At 36.4% G+C, this 20699-nt stretch overlaps 1 protein-coding gene across 2 annotated transcripts in view; it reads right to left on the reverse strand.

The window, feature by feature from the left end:
• tbx3a (T-box transcription factor 3a) overlaps positions 1–15541 on the reverse strand; it is a 20096-nt gene extending 4555 nt beyond the window's left edge. Inside the window, exons 1-6 of one of the 2 annotated variants that reach the window (XM_061927278.1) lie at positions 14559–15541; positions 14161–14428; positions 11100–11246; positions 10370–10446; positions 9944–10101; positions 2896–3572 (exon numbers count right to left, since the gene is read on the reverse strand). In XM_061927278.1, the coding sequence (XP_061783262.1) occupies positions 2896–3572; positions 9944–10101; positions 10370–10446; positions 11100–11246; positions 14161–14428; positions 14559–14962 (1731 nt within the window). In that variant the 5' untranslated portion in view covers positions 14963–15541. Of the gene's footprint in view, positions 1–2895; positions 3573–9943; positions 10102–10369; positions 10447–11099; positions 11247–14145; positions 14429–14558 lie in introns of both variants that reach the window. The other variant, XM_061927277.1, reaches the window with a different exon arrangement.
• Between the last annotated feature and the right edge of the window lie 5158 nt (positions 15542–20699).

Below are 20699 nucleotides of genomic sequence, written 5' to 3' on the forward strand. Positions count from 1 at the left end.
TGAATACTAAAATAATATAAATATTTATTATTTATTTATAAATAAGTAAAAATAATAGCATTTTTTAAATGTATTTTTTAAATTGTTTCTTCTTCATTAAAAAAATATCTGCACCACTAACAAAATGTTCCACTGCCTTTCCCCCATTCACATCCATACATTTTTCCACTGAAAAATGAACACTAACTTAATACGAATAAATACAAATCATTGCAATTTTTTTGCTATTCTCTGTATTTATTTAAAAAACTGCAAATGTACCGCCTCCACACCCACACAAAATATTTCACTCGTAAGATTAATGTCATGTAAATTTGGTGAAATGTCCAATGTGAAACAGGCCAACAAAGTGTAGTTTTTACATCATAACTACTCTCCCTAAACGCCTCATAGCAGTACTGCATGCATCAGCATCTTGGTATACAGTAGATAACCTTTAAGTGTGATTAATTAAGACTCATGCACTATTCACTTGTTATCACTTGGAGATATTGGTATACTGCTCTGTGCACACCTTTATTTGGATGCACACCAGAATGATACCGGCCCCTCCTTAACTGCCTATAGAGTACATGCGCGCCACACCCTTCTTCAGAGTGTTTGTGGGAATCTGTCGGGTGTAATTCTGCTCGCGTACAAACCATAAAAATATAAATGTCAGAGTTATGTGCACTGCCTCCTTGCTTAGTTTCTGTAAAAGCGTGCTAACCGTCAACGAGGTTATCGGGGTCGCAGTGTAACAGTCTCGCCCCCGGGCCCTGGCAACCTGTGCTGCGCCACTGCACGGATCAAAACAAAGCGTGCAGCGCTTGCCTTCTGTACACAGTCACAGATTTTTATCAGCCGCGCATTAACACACACCCACAGGTTAACGCGCGGCAAATCCGGTCCCGTAGCAAAATATCAGCCGTGGCCAAACGCACAGCGGCGTGTAAACAGCTTTGCCTTAACTTCAAGAATTTTTCTAATGCGTATTAAAATTCCTCGCGTCCGTGCACTCGAGCGAGACGCGTTGACGGCGTGTGGGCCGATAAGGCGGCGAGCTTTCAGGTAAGACCGAGGTGTTTTTAAGCATCGGCTCACCTTTTTTTCCACCCCCCCCCAACCCCCAACCAGCCGCTCACGTGCAAAGGTCAAAATATTAGGAAGAGCCCAGTGTACCTATTATGGCGGTTTTCGTGACGCAATCCAACGTTTGAACACACTCGGTAGTTCATGGGCGACTTTTGACGGCTTCATAGCATTTGGTGGAAATGTTCTCACGTCATTACCACACAAAAGCACATTTTGATCACCATTTCTCTAATATCACACACACTTTATGTTTCAATAAACTTGTGACTGCATGTGTAACATTTTATTACAATTCCGTTTCATGAATGAATGCTAGATTTTGGTTTTGACCACAGCCCACAATGCACAGCTTGTATGCATGTGTTTTTTAATGCATTTTTTAAAAATATGCTTATACTGGATTCTATTGTCCAGGTGTACATATAACCAACCATATGGCTTGTGACTCAAATTTTGACTTCATTTTGTAAAACCACATACATTTATGCAGCCCAATGGCTGACAATGTCGCTTTCCTTTTTACAACATTTGACTTATGGAGCATGCATGATGAAGTTGTATACCTATTATAACATAATTAACATGCTTCTATCCCAATGCCATTGTATTGGCGTACCTAATAGTATGGCTTGTGACTCAAATCTGAGTATATTTTCTCCACAACTGCTCTTGTATATTACACAGTTATGTCCAGTTTCTGGTAAATGGAATTTTACATACGTTTTAAAAAAACAACAACGATGCAATGATCCCAATATGCAGACATGTACGTGTACCTAACATTGTGACCTATAGGACATCAACAGGCTTTAATCACAATGCCATTGTGCTGGTGTACCTAATAGTATGGCTTGTGACTCAAATCTGAGTATATTTTCTGGTAAAACCACAACTGCTCTTGTATATTAAACAGTTATGTCCAGTTTCTGCTAAATGGAATTTTACATACGTTTAAAAAATGCAATGATCACAATATGCAGACTAAAATCTGAGTATGTTATCTGGTAAAACCACAACTGCTCTTGCATATTAAACAGTTATGTCCAGTTTCTGGTGAAAAAAACGATGCAATGATCACAATACGCAGACATGTACGTGTACCTAACATTGTGACCCATAGGACATCATTAACATGCTTTGATCACAATGCCATTGTGCTGGTGTACCTAATATTTGGACTATATTTGACGCAGCCCTTTGCGACATTCGTGGTGAAGTGCTATATAAATACACTTTTGAATGATTGATTGACTTGTGAGTAAAATTTGATTACTTTTTCTTGTAAAAAAAAGCTTGATATGTATAAAAACTGTTTCATTTTATCCCCTAAACATGTTTCGTATAGGCTATAAATCAGTTAATTTATTTATTATAAATAAATAACTTCTAAAAATATGTAATAATAATTGTATAGAAATGTATTATGTATTTATGATTCATTTTATACAGCGTTGACACAAAAATTTTAATGTATACAGCTATTATTTTCTTGTTTTTGCCTTATTTTTTGTGGATTTTTTTCCCAACCACACACTTTGCATTGTGGGATAAATCCAGTCTGGATTGTGCAAGTGTGCTCAGTATTATGAACTATAATTCCAATATATGCATGTTCACAAGAGTTTGCATGCATAATATTTATTTTCAAAAAAAAAAAAAATGCAACTCTTGCCCTGGATCTAATGAGATTCTGCAGGTCCCTGAACGCACCGCGCCCTATGAGACGCGTATTTTTTTTATGTTTTTTTATTTTTAAAATGCATAAAATGCACATCAAAGAACATTTAATGGGTCGAGGTGGAAGAAGGAAGCGTGTTTTACCTGCGAGGCCAGGACGTGTTGCTGCAGATGGAAGGGCAGGCCCGGAGCTCCAGCCAAGCTCTGAGGGGAGGACGCCATGCTGCTGGTGTCCATGGTGCTCACCCCTCCCGTGGACACGGCCGCCAGCAGAGGCCCCATCCCCGCGGCCATGTTTGAGAAGGCGCCCCCCATGTTGAACTGGCCCGGGTGGAGGAGGAACGGGTGCGCGCCGCCTAAGTGGTTGAAAAACTGCTGTCCCGTCAGCCCGCTGGGAAATCCGAAGTTGGGCAGGTGGCTGTGGCCCATGTGGGCGCCCTCCGTCTGCACGCTCAGAGGCACGAACGAGTCCTTGCCCAGCGGCCGGCAATCGTCCTCCTTGGCCGGCTCCAAACTCGGGCTCTTCACGTCCTCCCCGGAGCGAGTCGTGCTGGAGATGACGGTGACGGGGCTTTGTCGCGAGTCCGAGCGGCCTCGCTCTGTCCTCGGGCTGCCGTCACGGGTTCGCCCGCTGGGGTCTCCGCCGCCGACCCCTCCTCCTCCTCCTCCTCCTCCTACCCCGAACAGGTGGCTCTTCGCCGGGCTGGCCTCGTGATCTTTTCCGTCCTCCGTCGTGGTGGAGATCTTGCTGGAGTCCGCGCCGTCTTTGACGTGGCCATCTTTGCTCTCGTCGTCACTGTCCTCGTCGCTGTCGCAGAAGTCTAAAAAAAACAACAACTTTATAATCTTTTAACACCTCGATAAATCCTCAATAATCTGATTAATTAGCTTAATGATAACGACATTAAAGTCATCACTTTTTTATCACTTTTCCTTCCCCCCCCCTTTTTTTTAACAGTTTGTCAGGTTTTGACCTCATTATTAAAACATATAACAAAAACCCGTGAATAATCCACACTAAGTTAATTAAAATGTTAATTAAAATAATACTTCATGCTCTAAAAAGGCAAAAGGATTACTCCCTATATGTGTATATGTATGTATGTATATATGCATATATATATATTTATATATATGTATGTGTGTGTGTCTATATATATATATATATATATATATATATATATATATATATATATATATATATTTATATATATGTATGTGTGTGTATATGTATATATATATATATATATATATATATATATATACATATACAGTATATATATATATATATATATATATATATATATATATATATATATATATATATATATATATATGTATATGTGTATCTGTTTATTATTATTAATGTATTATTATTTCTTTTTTTTGTTTATTTAATTGATGTATTTGTAGATATTACTTTGTTTTTTTGCTGTTTCTTTCTTTTTTGGGGGGTGGGGGTGATATGGTTGGGATATAAACAAAAAATATTTTGACATTTAGTGCAGACAACAGATATATGATGTAATGGATAGGAATGTCTGATGCTGGATGTCAATATAAAAAAATATAAAAAAATAAAAATAAATAAAAAGGCATCCATACAACTTTCATTGGATGAGTAAAAACACTGTTTTTCATATTTATATTAATACTCTGGCACCTGCATCTGTATAGTTATTTTAACTCAACATTTTGGGTTAATTCTTTCAACCCAACTTTTGCGTTGAATTATTTAACCAAACAGTTGAGTTATGATAGCTTAATGTTGGGTTACTCCCAACCAAACTATTGGGTTGAATTATTTAACCAAAAAAGTTGAGTTATGATAACTTAATGTTGGGTTATTCCCAACCAAACTATCGGGTTGAATTACTTAACCCCAAACTTGAGTTATGCTAACTCAATGTTGGGTGATTGCAAATAATGTTAATGAGATTAATCCATAATACAATTCCCTTCAAGAAAAAAGTAACTTTTTAATAAAAATTAAAAAAAGCCTTTTACTCAAAAATGCATTACTCGTTGAAAAACAACTCAAAAATGGTTCATAATTTTGAAAACCCAGAAGTTGAATTAAAATAATATACTTCCAAAGGCAAGCTCTTAATTGTGTTTTATGTATACATTAAGGTGGACAGGTGTACCTAATATTCTGGCTTGACAACTTAAACATATAAAAATTAGTTTGCACGTACGTATACAAAATGTCTCTTTTTGTTTATCTTAAAACTGAATGCCACTATATGTAGTATGTCCTTGGTTGGAATTTAATTTAATAACATTATATTTATCTTACTGCATTATATGTTATTCTATTGTAAATCCTGAGAGAGTTGTGTGAGCTGAGAGGTTTTTTGAGCAAAATTGTCTTTAATGATTGTAATTGTTGAGTAACTTGTACTGTATTGTGTTCATTTTAAATGTCTTTGGTCCACCTTGAAAATGAGGCGCTGCATCTCAAGGTGTTTTCCATTAATAAATTCAAACAAAATTTAAATTATAACATGCAATAGTTCATGTATACAATGCATTATCTTGTACATTTTATATAACTCGGGCATTGATATTATCTCTAAAAAGGCATATATTTTCGATACAACTCATTAGATTAGTGAAAACACTGTTCTGCATGATCATATATTTTCATTAATACATTGTTGTATCACCCATGTGCTTAAAAAAAAGCATTATTTTGTGTTTTTACACATGTTATTGGGGCAGGTGTACCTAATTTTGTGGCTTGTGACTATACAACTTCAGCACATATACATTTTGTTTTCTACATTGTGCAATATTCCATTCCATTTTATATCACCCAAGTACTTGCTTGGGCGTTTTTATTTGTAAAAAAAAAACAAAAACAAAAAACTGTGCATACAAATTTTAAATTGTGCATATTAATATTTTCATTTTGTGTACAACCCACCTGCATTATCTCTGAAAAGGCATGATACCACTCAAAAACACTGTTATTCATATTCATATATTCCCATTAATACTAAATAATGTAATCAATAATGTATATCGCACGTGCTTACAAGGGCATTCTCTTATTGTGTTTTTTGTGTACGTCAGTTTGGGAAAGTGCACCTAACATTGTGGCATGTGACTAAAACTTCAGCATGCTTGCTCGGCCATAAAACGTCATTTCCCCCTGCACACCTCATTAAATTTGGAAACAAATATTCTCAAGTGTATGTATATTTGCTTTAAAAGTATCACCCACGTGCCAATGACATTATCTTATGTTATTTTGCATACATTCACACTAAAGAATTCTGGGTTATCTTGATAACCCAATGTATGAGTTGCGAGTGTTGGGTTAAATTTTACAGTTATTTTTATAAAGAGCAATCAATTTTTTGCGTTATAAGGGTATTATTTTAACTCAATTTCTGGGTTTTCAAAACTATGAACCATTTTAGGGTTGTTTTTCAATGAGTAATGCATTTTTGGGTAAAAGGCTTTTTTTATTTATTAAAAAAGTACTTTTTTCTCTTATGAATGAATCTAATTAACATTAATTACAATCACACTTCTTATGTACATGAAAATATTTGAGCATGCTGTATAGGACTGCTATAACCATACACTGCAATTCTTGTAAAAAATGTCACTCATATCTTGCTTTTGAGTATATTTTAATGGAATAAAAATAATTTTGATCAGCAGTTGGGAAGGAGTAGGACAAACCAGCAGTAAAATGTATCATATTTAACCAAGAATTGGGTCAAGGAGCGCTAAATTGCGCAACCCAACAGTTGGGTTTGGAATAACCCAACATTGTAGTGAGCATAACTCAGCTTTGGTGTTAAATACATTCAACCGAATAGTTGGGTTATGAATCAACACACATTGAGTTAGCATAACTCAACTTTTTGGTTAAATGATTCAACGTGAAAGCTGGGTTGAAAAAAATTTACCCAAAATATTGAGTTAAAATAACCCAAATAAGGGGTTAGTCCTTTTCTGAACCAGCAGTTGGGTTAAAATTGGGTTATTTTTTAACCCAACATGTTTTAGTCTGTTGCTTAATAGTGGCTTGTATCTAAAACTTCAACTTGTGCATTTTTTTTTACATGTGCATATTTATAACGTGCATTAGTTCATCACTACAATGCATTATCTTACACGTGGCCATAACTGTCTTTACAAAGGTTGTGTACTTTCAGTGCAGATATGGTCTACACACTAAAAAATGTTGGGTTAAAAAAAACAAAAACAATTTTAACCCAACTGCGGGTTTAGAAAAGGACAAACCCCTTATTTTAGTTATTTTAACTCAACATTTTGGGTTAATTTTTTCCACCCAACTTTTGCGTTGAATTATTTAACCCAAAAGTTGAGTTATGCTAACTCAATGTTTGTTGATTCATAACCCAACTATTGGGTTGAGTTTATTTAACACAAAAGCTGAGTTATGATCTCTACAATGTTGGGTTATTCCAAACCCAACTATTGGGTTGCGCAATTTAGCGCTCCTTGACCCAATTGTTGTTTAAAAATGATACATTTTATTCCTGGTTTGTCCTACTCCTTCCCAACTACTGATCAAAATTATTTTTATACCAATAAAATATACTCAAAAGCAAGATAAGAGTGACCCAACGTATGCGTTGAATTATTTAACCAAGAAGTTGAGTTATGATAACTTAATGTTGGGTTATTCCCAACCAAACTATTGGGTTGAATTATTTAACCCAAAAGTTGAGTTATGCTAACTCACTGTTGGGTGAATGCAAATAATGTTAATGAGGTTGTTAATCCATAATAAAATTCCCTTCAAGAAAAAAGTTACTTTTTAATAAAAAATAGAAGCTTTTTACTCCAAAATGCATTACTCGTTGAAAAACAACTAAAAAACGGTTCATAATTTTGAAAACCCAGAAATTGAGTTAGTTCATCAGTACAATGCATTATCTTACACGTTGCCATAACTGTCTTTGCAAAGGTTGTGAGTTATTTTAACTCAACATTTTGGGTTATTTTTTTTCAACCCAACTTTTGCGTTGAATTATGTAGCCAAAAAGTTGAGTTATGATCATTTAATGTTGGATTATTCCCAACCAAACCAATGGGTTGAATGATTCAACCAAAAAGTTGAGTTATGATAACTTAATGTTGGGTTATTCCCAACCAAACTATCGGGTTGAATTATTTAACCCAAAACTTGAGTTATGATAATTTAATGTTGGGTTATTCCCAACCAAACTATTGGGTTGAATTATTTAACCCAAAAGTCAAGTTATGATAACTTAATGTTGGGTTATTCCCAACCAAACTATCAGGTTGAATTATTTAACCCAAAACTTGAGTTATGATAATTTAATATTGGGTTATTCCCAACCAAATTATTGGGTTGAATTATTTAACCCAAAAGTCAAGTTATGATAACTTAATGTTGGGTTATTCCCAACCAAACTATTGAGTTGAATTATTTAACCAAAACGTTGAGTTATGATAACTTAATGTTGGGTTATTCCCAACCAAACTATCGGGTTGAATTATTTAACCCAAAACTTGAGTTATGATAATTTAATGTTGGGTTATTCCCAACCAAACTATTGGGTTGAATTATTTAACTCAAAAGTCAAGTTATGATAACTTAATGTTGGGTTATTCCCAACCAAACTATTGAGTTGAATTATTTAACCAAAACGTTGAGATATGATAACTTAATGTTGGGTTATTCCCAACCAAACTATCGGGTTGAATTATTTAACCCAAAACTTGAGTTATGATAATTTAATGTTGGGTTATTCCCAACCAAACTATTGGGTTGAATTATTTAACCCAAAAGTCAAGTTATGATAACTTAATGTTGGGTTATTCCCAACCAAACTATTGAGTTGAATTATTTAACCAAAACGTTGAGTTACGATAACTTAATGTTGGGTTATTCCCAACCAAACTATCGGGTTGAATTATTTAACCCAAAACTTGAGTTAAGATAATTTAATGTTGGGTTATTCCCAACCAAACTATCGGGTTGAATTATTTAACCCAAAAGTCAAGTTAAGATAACTTAATGTTGGGTTATTCCCAACCAAACTATTGAGTTGAATTATTTAACCAAAACGTTGAGTTATGATAACTTAATGTTGGGTTATTCCCAACCAAACTATCGGGTTGAATTATTTAACCCAAAACTTGAGTTATGATAATTTAATGTTGGGTTATTCCCAACCAAACTATTGGGTTGAATTATTTAACCTAAACGTCAAGTTATGATAACTTAATGTTGGGTTATTCCCAACCAAACTATTGAGTTGAATTATTTAACCAAAACGTTGAGTTATGATAACTTAATGTTGGGTTATTCCCAACCAAACTATTGAGTTGAATTATTTAACCAAAACGTTGAGTTATGATAACTTAATGTTGGGTTATTCCCAACCAAACTATCGGGGTGAATTATTTAACCCAAAAGTCAAGTTATGATAACTTAATGTTGGGCTAATCCCAACCAAACTATTGAGTTGAATTATTTAACCAAAACGTTGAGTTATGATAACTTAATGTTGGGTTATTCCCAACCAAACTATTGAGTTGAATTATTTAACCAAAATGTTGAGTTATGATAACTTAATGTTGGGCTAATCCCAACCAAACTATTGGGTTGAATTATTTAACCCAAAACTTGAGTTATGCAAACTCAATGTTGGGTGACTACAAATAATGTTAATGCGATTAATCCATAATAAAATTCCCTTCAAGAAAAAAGTTACTTTTTAATTTAGAAAAAGCCCAAAAATTTACCCAGAAATTGAGTTAAAATAATACCCTTATAACCCAAAAAATGTATTGCTATTCATAAAAATACCTCCAAAATTTAACCCACCACTAGCAACTCATAAATTGGATTATCAAAATAACCCAGTATTTTTGAGTGTGTGTAGGTGTGCGCATGCGTGTCTTCACATTAACATTAAAGGTGGAATATCAACATATATATATAAATGTTATAATATTTGCTACTATTGCATCTGCGTGTAACCCCAACGCACACGCACTCATTTAATGAACCCGCGGTTGTTGTTTTTTTCCAACAGCGTACTCAACTTTACGACACTTTTTAATTTGCAGCAGACAAAACCCTGCACTGTTTGAAGTGTTTGTTTTGTCCACTTTTGTAGCGTGCACACGTTTTTCTAGACTTTTTTTTTTTTTTTTTTACACGGCTGAGTACCTTTCAGGTGTGGGGGCCCCACGGTCGACACTGCAGGGGAGGAGGCCTGCCCGAAGCATTTGAAGGGGGCCTGCTCTCCTGAGGAGTCGTCCGAAGCTCCGTTCTCCTTCTTCTGCTGCTCCTCATAGGAGCGAATGGACTGCAGGGCCAATTGTTTCCTGCACACACAAAAACACAACAATTATCCCTCATTTTTTAGCGCCTATAGGTGCATGCGTTGCCATGGTGACCCCACACCGTCCATTTCCACTGCAGTATAAAAGCAAGCTAATTAATTAAATATGCTCCAAATAGCAGCCCTTTTTTTTTTTTTTTTTTTTTTTTTTTGCAGCGTACACACCCTCGGGGTTCATTTTGACGCGTTTTTACTCTAACTAATAATAATTTTTTATTTTTTTTTAATTTTGCGTGGGCGGGCATGCTTACCTTTTTTCCCGTCGGCCATTGCCTGTGTCACGGAAGCCTTTGGCAAAAGGGTTATGGTCAATTTTAAGCTGAGTTATCTGCAAAAAAAAAACAAACAAAAAAACCCCACACAATTAAAAACGATGCACTTTTAAAATGTCACTCATAAAATACAAACATGCACATGCGTGTCTGTGTTTGCGTGGACATTTTTTTTCTCTCCCCCTTTTATTTGCACACCCTCCCAGTCTGAAGACGTGTTTCCATTGCAAACTGGTGCCATCATTTCTCACATATCAAAGAGTCCTGATGATTTTTTTGATTGGATTTCATGTATCACCACGGAAGGGGAGCAACACACACACACACACACACACACGCACACAATGCAACCACGCAGCGTGTAGTGTGACACGAAAAGCCTTTTCTGTTTCTCCATTCATGCATACTCGGAGCCTTCTTCTTTTTTCCCCTTCATTTCTCAACCCCCTACCAATTTTTTTTTTTTTTTTTTTTTTTTTTGCACATGCAGACAGTGTGACGTGTGATTGTGCATGCGTGCGCGTGGGTGTGAGTGTGTGTGTCAAATCCCTTCCACGTGATTTAAAATGTAAAAAAAAAAACCTCCTGCACAACTAACTTAAATTTTTTATGACGACAAATCGACCTTCCATGAACATTCTGCATGCAACAAGCCTATAAGAAGAATTTTCCCAATATTTCTAATTTTTATATATTTTTTCCTCCTTACCTTGTCGTTCTGATAAGCAGTCACCGCGATGAAGTCCGTCTCCGGGAAGACGTACGTCCTGAAGGTGCTGTAGGGCAGCTTGAGGATGTCGTTCGCCCTCACGATGTGAAAGCGAGGCTGATATTTGTGCATGGAGTTCAATATGGTCTGGAGGACACATGGTAAAAAAATAAAAAATAAAAAAACAAGAACGCTGTAAAAAAACCCTGTTGATATCATTTCAATCACATCCTGTTGGGCAATAAAAGCGCATCTGTTAATACATACACATGATGACGTCATCACTGATTGCATTGTCATTGTTCTTTGCAGCTAAATCAACGTTGCGCATTTTTTTAAACTGCACTTTTTGTTTCCCATTAAAATGTCATATTGCATCAGGCAAAATATTACAAAACAAACTAATGTCCCATTTTGCCACCCTCATGCAGATAAATCCGGCTGCCATAATATTAGAAACACCTGCAGGATGATGCCATCGACATTTAACAAATAGTAATGATACATGCACCAATAGCACACGTTTTTTAAAACTAAAGATACGTTTTTTTTAGCTTCTTTTAGAAAACATGTTAGAACACTTAAATTTCATCAGGCAAAATATTACAAAAACAAACTGCACATTTTTAAAACGACATATTTGTAATTTAAATGTCACTTTGTGCACTGTATGAATATATACATCATATGCAATATATATATATATATATATATATATATATATATATATATATATATATATATATATATATATATATATATATATATATGTAATTAAATGTAATGGTTTGCCCTCTTATAGCAACCAAAATATTAGAAACAGCTCTCAGTATGATGTACTGCACCCTTTTTAAAACTACCAAATTCAATTAAACTCTTACTTTTTGCACCATATATGTATTATGTATATTTCAATGAAAATGTAAGGATTAGCCGAAGCAACAAAAACTTTAGAAACACTTTAGTACGATGCACGAGCTGCCACTTTTTGAAGAACACATTTGTATTTTTTTTTAAATGTCACATTTAGCACCATGTATCTATGAAATAGGAATATATGCATCATTTTTAAATGAAAATACAATGTTTTGCTCCCCTTATAGCAACCAAAATATTAGAAACAGCCCCCATTAGGATGCAGTGCAAACTTTTTAAAACGACATATATATTTTTAAATTAAATATCACATTTAGCACCATATATCTATGAAATAGGAATATATGCATCATTTTTTAAAATGAAAATACAATGCTTTGCTCCCCTTATAGCAACCACAATATTAGAAACAGTCCCCATTAGGATGCAGTGCAAACTTTTTAAAACGACATATTTAAAAAAAAAATTAAATATCACATTTAGCACCATATATCTATGAAATAGGAATATATGCATCATTTTTAAAATGAAAATACAATGTTTTGCTCCCCTTATAGCAACCAAAATATTAGAAACAGCCCCCATTAGGATGCAGTGCAAACTTTTTAAAACGACACTTTTTTAAAAAAATTAAATATCACATTGAGCACCATATCAATGAAATAGGAATATATGCATCATTTTTAAAATGAAAATACAATGTTTTGCTCCCCTTATAGCAACCAAAATATTAGAAACACCCCTCATTATGATGCAGTGCACACTCATTAAAACGACACATTTATTGTATTTAAATATCACATTTAGCACCATATATCTATGAAATAGGAATATATGCATATTTTTTTAAATGAAAATACAATGTTTTGCTCCCCTTATAGCGACCAAAATATTAGAAACACCCCTCATTAGGATGCAGTGCACACTCATTAAAACGACACATTTATTTTATTTAAATATCACATTTAGCACCACATATCTATGAAATAGGAATATATGCATATTTTTTAAAATGAAAATACAATGTTTTGCTCCCCTTATAGCGACCAAAATATTAGAAACACCCCCCCCTTTTATGATGCAGTGCACACTCATTAAAACGACATTTTTTAAATTAAATATCACATTTAGCACCATATATCTATCAAATGGGTATATATGCATCCTTTTTTAAATGAAAATACAATGTTTTCCTCCCCTAATAGCAACCAACATATTAGAAACACCCCTCATTATGATGCAATGCACACTTTTTAAAACGAAATATCTTTTTTTTAATTTAAACATCACTTTTAGCACTATATATATATATCAAATAGGTATATATGCATTAGTTTTTAAATGGAAATACGTTTTGCTCCCCTTATAGCAACCAACATATTAGAAACACCCCTCATTATGATGCAGTGCACACTTTTTAAAACGACATATTTCTTTTAATTTAAAAATCACATTTAGCACCTTATATCTATCAAATATGTGTATATGCATACTTTTTTAAATGCAAATACAATGTTTTTATCCCCTTATAGCAACCAACATATTAGAAACACCCCTCATTATGATGCAGTGCACACTTTTTAAAACGACATATTTCTTTTAATTTAACAACCACATTTAGCACCTTATATCTATCTAATATGTGTACATGCATACTTTTAAAATGAAAATACAATGTTTTCATCCCCTTATAGCAACCAACATATTACAAACACCCCTCATTATGATGCAGTGCACACTTTTTTTTAAAACGACATTATTAATTAAAAATGTCACATTTTGCACCACACACGCATCAAATATACAGTATATAATATATGAGAATGCAATGTTTTCCCCCCAACCAGCGCACAGTATGATGCACTGCACATTAAAAATGCATCACATATTTTAATTTAGCAAAACATTAGCAACATTTCAGTGTGATGCCCCATTGATATTTAAAAGGAATTATTATAGTATTGGGTGCCACAGGTGTACCTAATATTATGTCTGTTGAGTGGGCTTCACGTTCAGCTTAATTTTTTTTTTTGGGGGGGGGATTTGAATGGAGGTGTACTTAATATTGTTGTTGTTAAAATTCTAACACAGTCCTGTTATAAACATGGGAAAAATACATGTCAAGAATTGTCAAGGTGAAAAAGTAGGAAATAGTAAAAAAATGACATACATTAGTAGAACTTACAAATCCATGCTTGTCGGAGATGTTGTTGGTCAGCTTGAGCTTGTGGAAGTTGACCACTTTGGACATCCACTGCTCGCCGGTGGCGGGGCTGTCCGGGTGGATGTACATCCTCTTGGGCATCTCCGGGTCGGCCTTGCCCGCCACCATCCAGCGGGAGTTGTGGAACTTGTACCTGCAGTCGTCCGCCGCCACGATGTCCATCAGGAGGATGTACTTGGCCTTCTTGTCCAGGCCGGTGCACCTCACCTTGAAAGGGGGGAACATCCGCCTATAAGGGAGACATTTTTTTTATTTTTAATTTTAATGCTTTTTTTTTTTTTTTTAAATGTGGAAATGGAAAGTGCAGATGAGAGGATTAAAAGGAGATTTTTTTGAATAAAAAAAAAAAAAAAAATTACCTTCCAGATTTGGTGATCACCATTTCGGTGCCCCGCTTGTGGAAGAGCTCCCACAGCTCCTTGGCTTCCAAGTGGACTTTGGGGTCGTCCTCCACCTCCTCCTCGGGCTCCAGGCTCTTCAGAGGCCGGAGGTGCGCGGCGGCGGCGGCGGCGGCGGCTGCGGCTGCCTGGTGGCCCAGCGAGGAGAAGTGCAGCCCGGCGTCCGCCGCTCCCCCCATCAGCTGCTCCATGATCGGCTTGCCCAGCGAGAGCGAGCCGCTGGGAGGCAGCGCCAGCGCGGGGAAGAAGGGAGGCTGGTGGCCCAGCATGGCGCTCATGGCAAAGTCCGGACCCCGGTGAGGTATAAACGGATGATACGCCATACTCGAGCCCTGGATGACTGGATCTCTCATCAGGAAGTTCATCCAAGTGCTTCGCAACCAAGTGCGCACTTAAAGGAGAGTTTGGAATAAAAAAAGAAGGAGGGAGGAGGGGGGGTAAAATGTTGAAGAAGTCCTTCAAACTCGCAGGGATGATGAAGATGAGGATGTTCGCCGCCGTGGACTTTTTGTTCGACACGGACGCGCGGTGAGTGGAATCAAACCAACTCGGGCGCGTCGCCGTGCATTATTCTTCCCCGGTCAGAGCGTCGCCATTCCCGGGCACAAAATGACAACAAAAAAAAATCAACCAAAAAAAAAAAAACAACGTCCTCAATCGGCGTCTTGTCGTGTTGAAATATTCCCCTCCTGTAATCCTAACCCTTCCGTGTCGTTTTTTTTTTTTTTTCTTTCTTTCTTTTTTTTACGCACACTCCAGGCGCCCTCTCGCCTTTACGCGCATTTCTGGGAAGGACGCGCGCGGAGAAAGAAGTCTGGGAGAAAGAGAGAGAGAGACAGAAGTGTGGTAAGGTCCCAGCTCCGTGATTTTCCTAGCGCCTTCTGTGGCCCACAGGGCTCCACGCAGGATGGATGTGTTGCAGCCGACTCCCTTTGATTGGCTCTTTGACGCTTTCGGACCAATTGTGAGGCTCGGCGGGGGCGGGGTTTTAACAGGTCCGGGTGCAGAAGGAGGAGGAGGGGGAGGAGGAGGAGGAGGAGGAGGGCGTGGGGGGGTGCGTGGATCAGACTTGGGACTTATAAAAAAGGTGTTTGGAAAAAAAGAAAAAAAAAGGCATTGCATGTGAAAGTAAGCTTCAGTCCCAGTCAGTCAATCAGCGGCGGCGTGAATATGTCAGCGTGTGGAGCTCCGAGAGGCGGAGCGGGGCGAGGCGGTGAGCCAAGCCGGGGGAAGCGACGCTCTTCCCCGGCGAGGATGTTCTCGCGCGCCCGGCTGGGTCTCCGAGGCAAAACTTGTTTATTCACAACCTTTCTCCTCACAGTATACGTCTGCTTTTTATTCATTTTATATATTTTTTTGCGCACAATTTAACGATATTTCCGTGCAAACACACACAATTTCCCGTTGCAGAACAAACAGGAGTTGGAGGCGCTATAAGACAAGCTATAACATTAATCCTTCATTTTTTATTTTTTCATTTTTTTTTACCAATTCTATTCGTCTGATCTGATCTGCGGAAGTGTCATTTCTATATTTTGAAGGCACATCCCTGCTCCAGTTGGGTGTTTTGTGCGTGTGCGCGCTATCATATCTGGCATCAAAACAGCAACAGATATTATGAATCATAACCAATCAATTGTGCGGGCATATATAGAAACACTTCCCGGCACTACTGCACCAGACCGACAATTCAATTTCAAGCATTCATGGCAGCTCACAAGTCTATTTATCACTTTAGAAAAAAAAAGAAATGTCTCTGCATGCAAATGTTGCTCTTTGTTATTATTATTGTTATTATAAGCGCGCGTTGCCCTGCTTTCTGCAGGCGCCCCGCCACAGTCACAATTATTTATCAAAAGGTTAATCCACGGCAATATGTGAATAGATCACCTTTTTAAAGATGCGAGAATAAAAAAATGCAATTTGCAAACACCATCAGCACCTCTTTAAAACGCTATTTACTCTAAATTCACAAGTAAACTCCAAGAGCTGTGACCACTCGGTCACCTCGGACAAACATGGCAGGATTCTCAGCCAAAGGGCTGAGCTTTTTTTCCTTCCCCATAATATAGTAGAGTTTTGCACAAATCCTCGTGATAAAGTAATACAAATTGGCATTTTTATTATAATTATTAAGTGCAAACTTCATGGACGGTTTGCTTCCTATTAAAAATGTATATGTGCCTCTTTGTGTGTGTCTGTGTGTGTGTATATATATATATATATATATATATATATATATATATATATATATATATATATATATATATATATATATACATACACACACACACACACACACACACACACACACACACACACACACACACACACACACACACACACACACACACACACACACACACACACACACACACACACACTCACGCACACACACACACACACAGTATGCAGCACGGTGGACCAGGGGTTAGTGCATGTGCCTCACAATACGAAGGTCCTGGGTAGTCCTGCAGAGTTTAATCCCGGGCTCGGGATTTTTCTGTGTGGAGTTTGCATGTTCTCCCCGTGACTGAGTGGGTTCCCTCCGGGTAATCCAGCTTCCTCCCACCGCCAAAAACATGCACCCATGGGGATAGGTTGATTGGCCCTATAGTGTGTGGATGTGAGGGTGAATGTTGTCCGTCTATCTGTGTTGGCCCTGCAATGAGGTGGCGACTTGTCCAGGGTGTACCCCGCCTTCCGCCCGAATGCAGCTGAGATAGGCTCCAGCACCCCACAACGACCCCAAAAGGGACAAGCGGTAGAAAATGGATGGATGGATGGACATATATACAGGTGGGGGGCAGCTCATTTTTATGTACTGGCCAGTAATGTAATATTTGGAACACCATTTATTGTGGTTTTTTTTGTTGCTTTATTTAACTCTTTTTGCACAATTCAACGTTAATGAGGTTTTTGCGTGTTTTACAAAGTTATTTGTGTATGGCCCTCGGTGTAAAAAGTGGGGGCACCCCATTGTATAGTTCATGCACCCTGACATTCTGTGTTATTGATTTTCTGCATTTGCTTAAAAAACATCTGAAAAGGGGTATAGAAACGTCCTATATACCCCTTTTAATATTGTCTTTTGCTTTTTCCAAACACTGTTTATTAGCGCACATCTCAATGAGGTGTCCTTAAATAGGAAGCAAAGTGCTAAGCTTTCCTAAGCAAGTAAAGGGCGGTCAACGCGCTGTTTAAACTTTTACTGGGTTAGCTCGCAGGGACCTGCAGAGGCCGTAAAAAAGGTCAGATTGATGGCGATAACTTTGTCAGAGCTAGCCCTATTTTAGGACATTTCTATTTTTTTTTTAGATCAGGTGTGTCCAAAGTGTTTTGTATTGACCCGTGGCATAGTCTAAAAGAAATCAAATGCATTACCAATATATTATTATTAATGATATATGCTCCCGCGAACCGGCGTCCTCTGCAGTGGACATTTGTCTTTTGAAGAACAGGGCAATATATTCCCCTGACAAAACAAATGTTCACTTTAGTTGACGCTAGTTTCAAGAGGATGTATCAGGGGTGAAGTGATCTATTTGTGTTTTTTTTTATGTGATTGGTAATGTTTCGGTCAGGGGTGTTCAAACTTTTCGAGTTTTTGGCTAAAAACTATTTGGTCGAGGGGCTGAAAGTCGACTGCATGTAAAGTAACTTAATATATATATATATATATATATATATATATATATATATATATATATATATATATATATATATATATATATATATATGTGTATTTATATATATATGTGTATTTATATATGTATGTATTTATATATATGTATGTATTTATATGTATGTATTTTTATATATATATATATATATATATATATATATATATACATATATGTATATATATATATATATATATATATATATATACATATATACATATATGTATATATATATGTATGTGTATATATGTGTATGTATTTATATATATATATATATATACATATATATATGTATATATATATATATGTATGTGTATATGTATGTGTACATATGTATATGTATGCATTTATGTATGTATATACAATATGTATATGTATGTATGTATGTATGTGTATATATATATGCATGTATGTATGTGTATATATATATATATATATATATATATATATATATATGTACAGTATATATATATATATATATATATATATATTTACATATACATATATATATATATATATATATATATATATATATATATATATATATATATCCATCCATCCATGTATATATTAAGCCTATACAAATGTGTACATATTATATTAATATAATGGAACTACATTTATATATGTATTTGGATATTAAGAGTATGTGAAAGTTCGACTTCTACCTTGTTTACTTCCGTGACCCCATCCATCCATCCATTTTCTACCACTTGTCCCGTTCGGGGTCGCGGGGGTCGCTGGAGCCTATCTCAGCTGCATTCGGGCGGAAGGTGGTGTACACCCTGGACAAGTCGCCACCTCATCTACTTCCGTGACAATCTCCATAAAGTTTTGTAATCAAACGGAAATATCAAGCAGCTAAAATGCGGCAAACATGGATAAGTGCGGAGAGTGTTTTGCATTTTCCCACAGTGTTTTGTAATGGATTTAAGTACAAAAATATGTAGTTTTAAATTTTTTATGGTGCATGGATGTTTTTATTAATGCCCACAATGTTCAGTGAGCAGGTTGTTATGTGTGACCATGTCTGTTGACATTTTGTGTTATTTGTAATTTTTGCACCATGACTAGGGAAGGTTGTTGTCATGTATGTAAATACTGCGCTGACTTCCAGCCAGAGCATAACTAAAGGTCTTAGACCTGATTGACTCATGTTGTTGTCTAGTTGGGTATTCAAATGAATGTAATCCTTATTAAACTCATGATGTCTCGCGAGCCAAATTGTCTGCATGGACTGTAGTTTGGACACCCCTGCTTTAGATTGTTCTTAATGTCTGAATTGAAGCAAACATTCTATGACCATTTGGCGATCCATACTCAAAATTAGGTTGAGATCAACTGTTAGGTTGTTTTTATGTACCTACTGCAAAAGCCTATAGTCAAAGATCCTCTATACAACAAGATCACTCTACTTTATAGGGCTTGTCTCTTTTCAAGTTCCGACCTCAAACATGCTAGACAAAGATCCGCTTTTAGGCATCTCCTGCAAAAATGCCAGTCAAAGATTCTCCATAGGACAGGAGCTCGTTGCTGTTTTTAAGTAATTGAGGCAAAAACACTTGTCAAAAATCCTCTAAATGACAGGAGCAAACTCTTATTTGTCACAATCTATTGAGAAAATACTAGTCAGACATCCTCTATACAACAAGATCACTGTACTTTATAGTGCTTTTCTGTTTTCAAGGTCCACACCTCAAATATGCTAGACAAAAATCCTCTTTTAGGGAGCTCCTGCAAAAATGCCAGTCAAAGATCCTCTATAGGACAGGAGCAAACTCTTATTTGTCACAATCTACTGAGAACATACCAGCCAAAGATCCTCTATACAACAACATCACTCTACTTTATTGTGCTTTTCTGTTGTTAAGATCCAAATCCTCAATTTTTTTTAAGGACCTACTATAAAAAAAAGTCAAAGATCTTCTATATGACAAGAGTGCTCTGCTCTTTTTAAGAACCTGCTGCAAAAACGTTAGTCAAAGATCCTCTATAAAACAGGAGCTTGCTCGTGTTTGTAACAATCAAAAATCCTCTATCGTCGTCTGCAGCGGACATTTCCTTTTTCTTCATTTGTCTTTTCAGAGTGACGACTTTAAGATAAGTAAAAATGAAAAGTTACGCAAAACACAGGAGGATGCAGTACAACTTCTCGATATGTCCATATCGGATATTCCTTGGACAGTCCACTTGGCACCGATGCAAGTGGACTGTAACGACCAAAAACTACTTGCAGCAAAACTATAGCACTGATCAGATACGCTAAGAAATGATCTAACCCAGGGGTCCCCAAACTTTTCGAATCAGGGGCCGCATTGGGTTAAAAAAAATTTGGCCGGGGGCCGGGCTATATATATATATATATATATATATATATATATATATATATATGTCTTAATAAGGTTATCCAAAAAATAGT

This window comes from Nerophis lumbriciformis, linkage group LG32, assembly GCF_033978685.3.
Source record: "Nerophis lumbriciformis linkage group LG32, RoL_Nlum_v2.1, whole genome shotgun sequence".
In the NCBI taxonomy this organism is placed as follows: Eukaryota; Metazoa; Chordata; class Actinopteri; order Syngnathiformes; family Syngnathidae; genus Nerophis; species Nerophis lumbriciformis.